The 489-nt window shown below is 67.3% G+C and overlaps 1 protein-coding gene across 1 annotated transcript in view; it reads left to right on the top strand.

Annotated features, from left to right (window-relative positions):
• TECR (trans-2,3-enoyl-CoA reductase) overlaps positions 1–449 on the top strand; it is a 25,481-nt gene extending 25,032 nt beyond the window's left edge. Inside the window, exons 10-11 of the mRNA XM_077765353.1 lie at positions 60–105; positions 198–449. Coding sequence (XP_077621479.1) covers positions 60–105; positions 198–325 — 174 coding nt within the window. The 3' untranslated portion in view covers positions 326–449. The remainder of the gene's footprint in view (positions 1–59; positions 106–197) is intronic.
• The last annotated feature ends 40 nt before the right edge of the window (positions 450–489 follow it).

The following is a 489-nucleotide window of genomic DNA, read 5'->3' as shown; positions in this document are numbered from 1 at the left end:
CTGGTGACCAGCTGGCCCCGCCCAGCCCTGCCGCCCTCACCCACCCCCTCTGCCCACAGGTGGGGTCCTGGATCGGCTTTGCCATCATGACACAGTGTCTGCCAGGTGAGCCCGCTGTCCCTCCCTCCCTCCCTCCGTGGGACCCAGCCCGCCTGGGCGCCGCGGCCCCTTCCTGACGCCCCCGCTCCGCCCCACAGTGGCCCTCTTCTCCCTGGTGGGCTTCACTCAGATGACCATCTGGGCCAAGGGCAAGCACCGCAGTTACCTGAAGGAGTTCCGAGACTACCCGCCTCTGCGCATGCCCATCATCCCCTTCCTGCTCTGAGCCGCCCCCCTCCCAGGCTCCACCAGGCCAGGCTCGCATCCCTCTGCCCCTGCACCGTTCTGGGGGAGGAGGAGGGGCTACCACTCTTCAGCGCTTGGAATAAAACCTGCCTGCTCCTGCCGAACTTGGACTCTAGCTCTGCGTGTTTCTTTGGGTGGGGGGGG

Source organism: Crocuta crocuta, unplaced genomic scaffold (genome assembly GCF_008692635.1).
Source record: "Crocuta crocuta isolate KB4526 unplaced genomic scaffold, BGI_CrCroc_1.0 scaffold693, whole genome shotgun sequence".
NCBI lineage: Eukaryota > Metazoa > Chordata > Mammalia > Carnivora > Hyaenidae > Crocuta > Crocuta crocuta.
The sequence above is the reverse complement of the archived record's forward strand: the minus strand, read 5'-3'. Positions and strand labels throughout refer to the sequence as shown.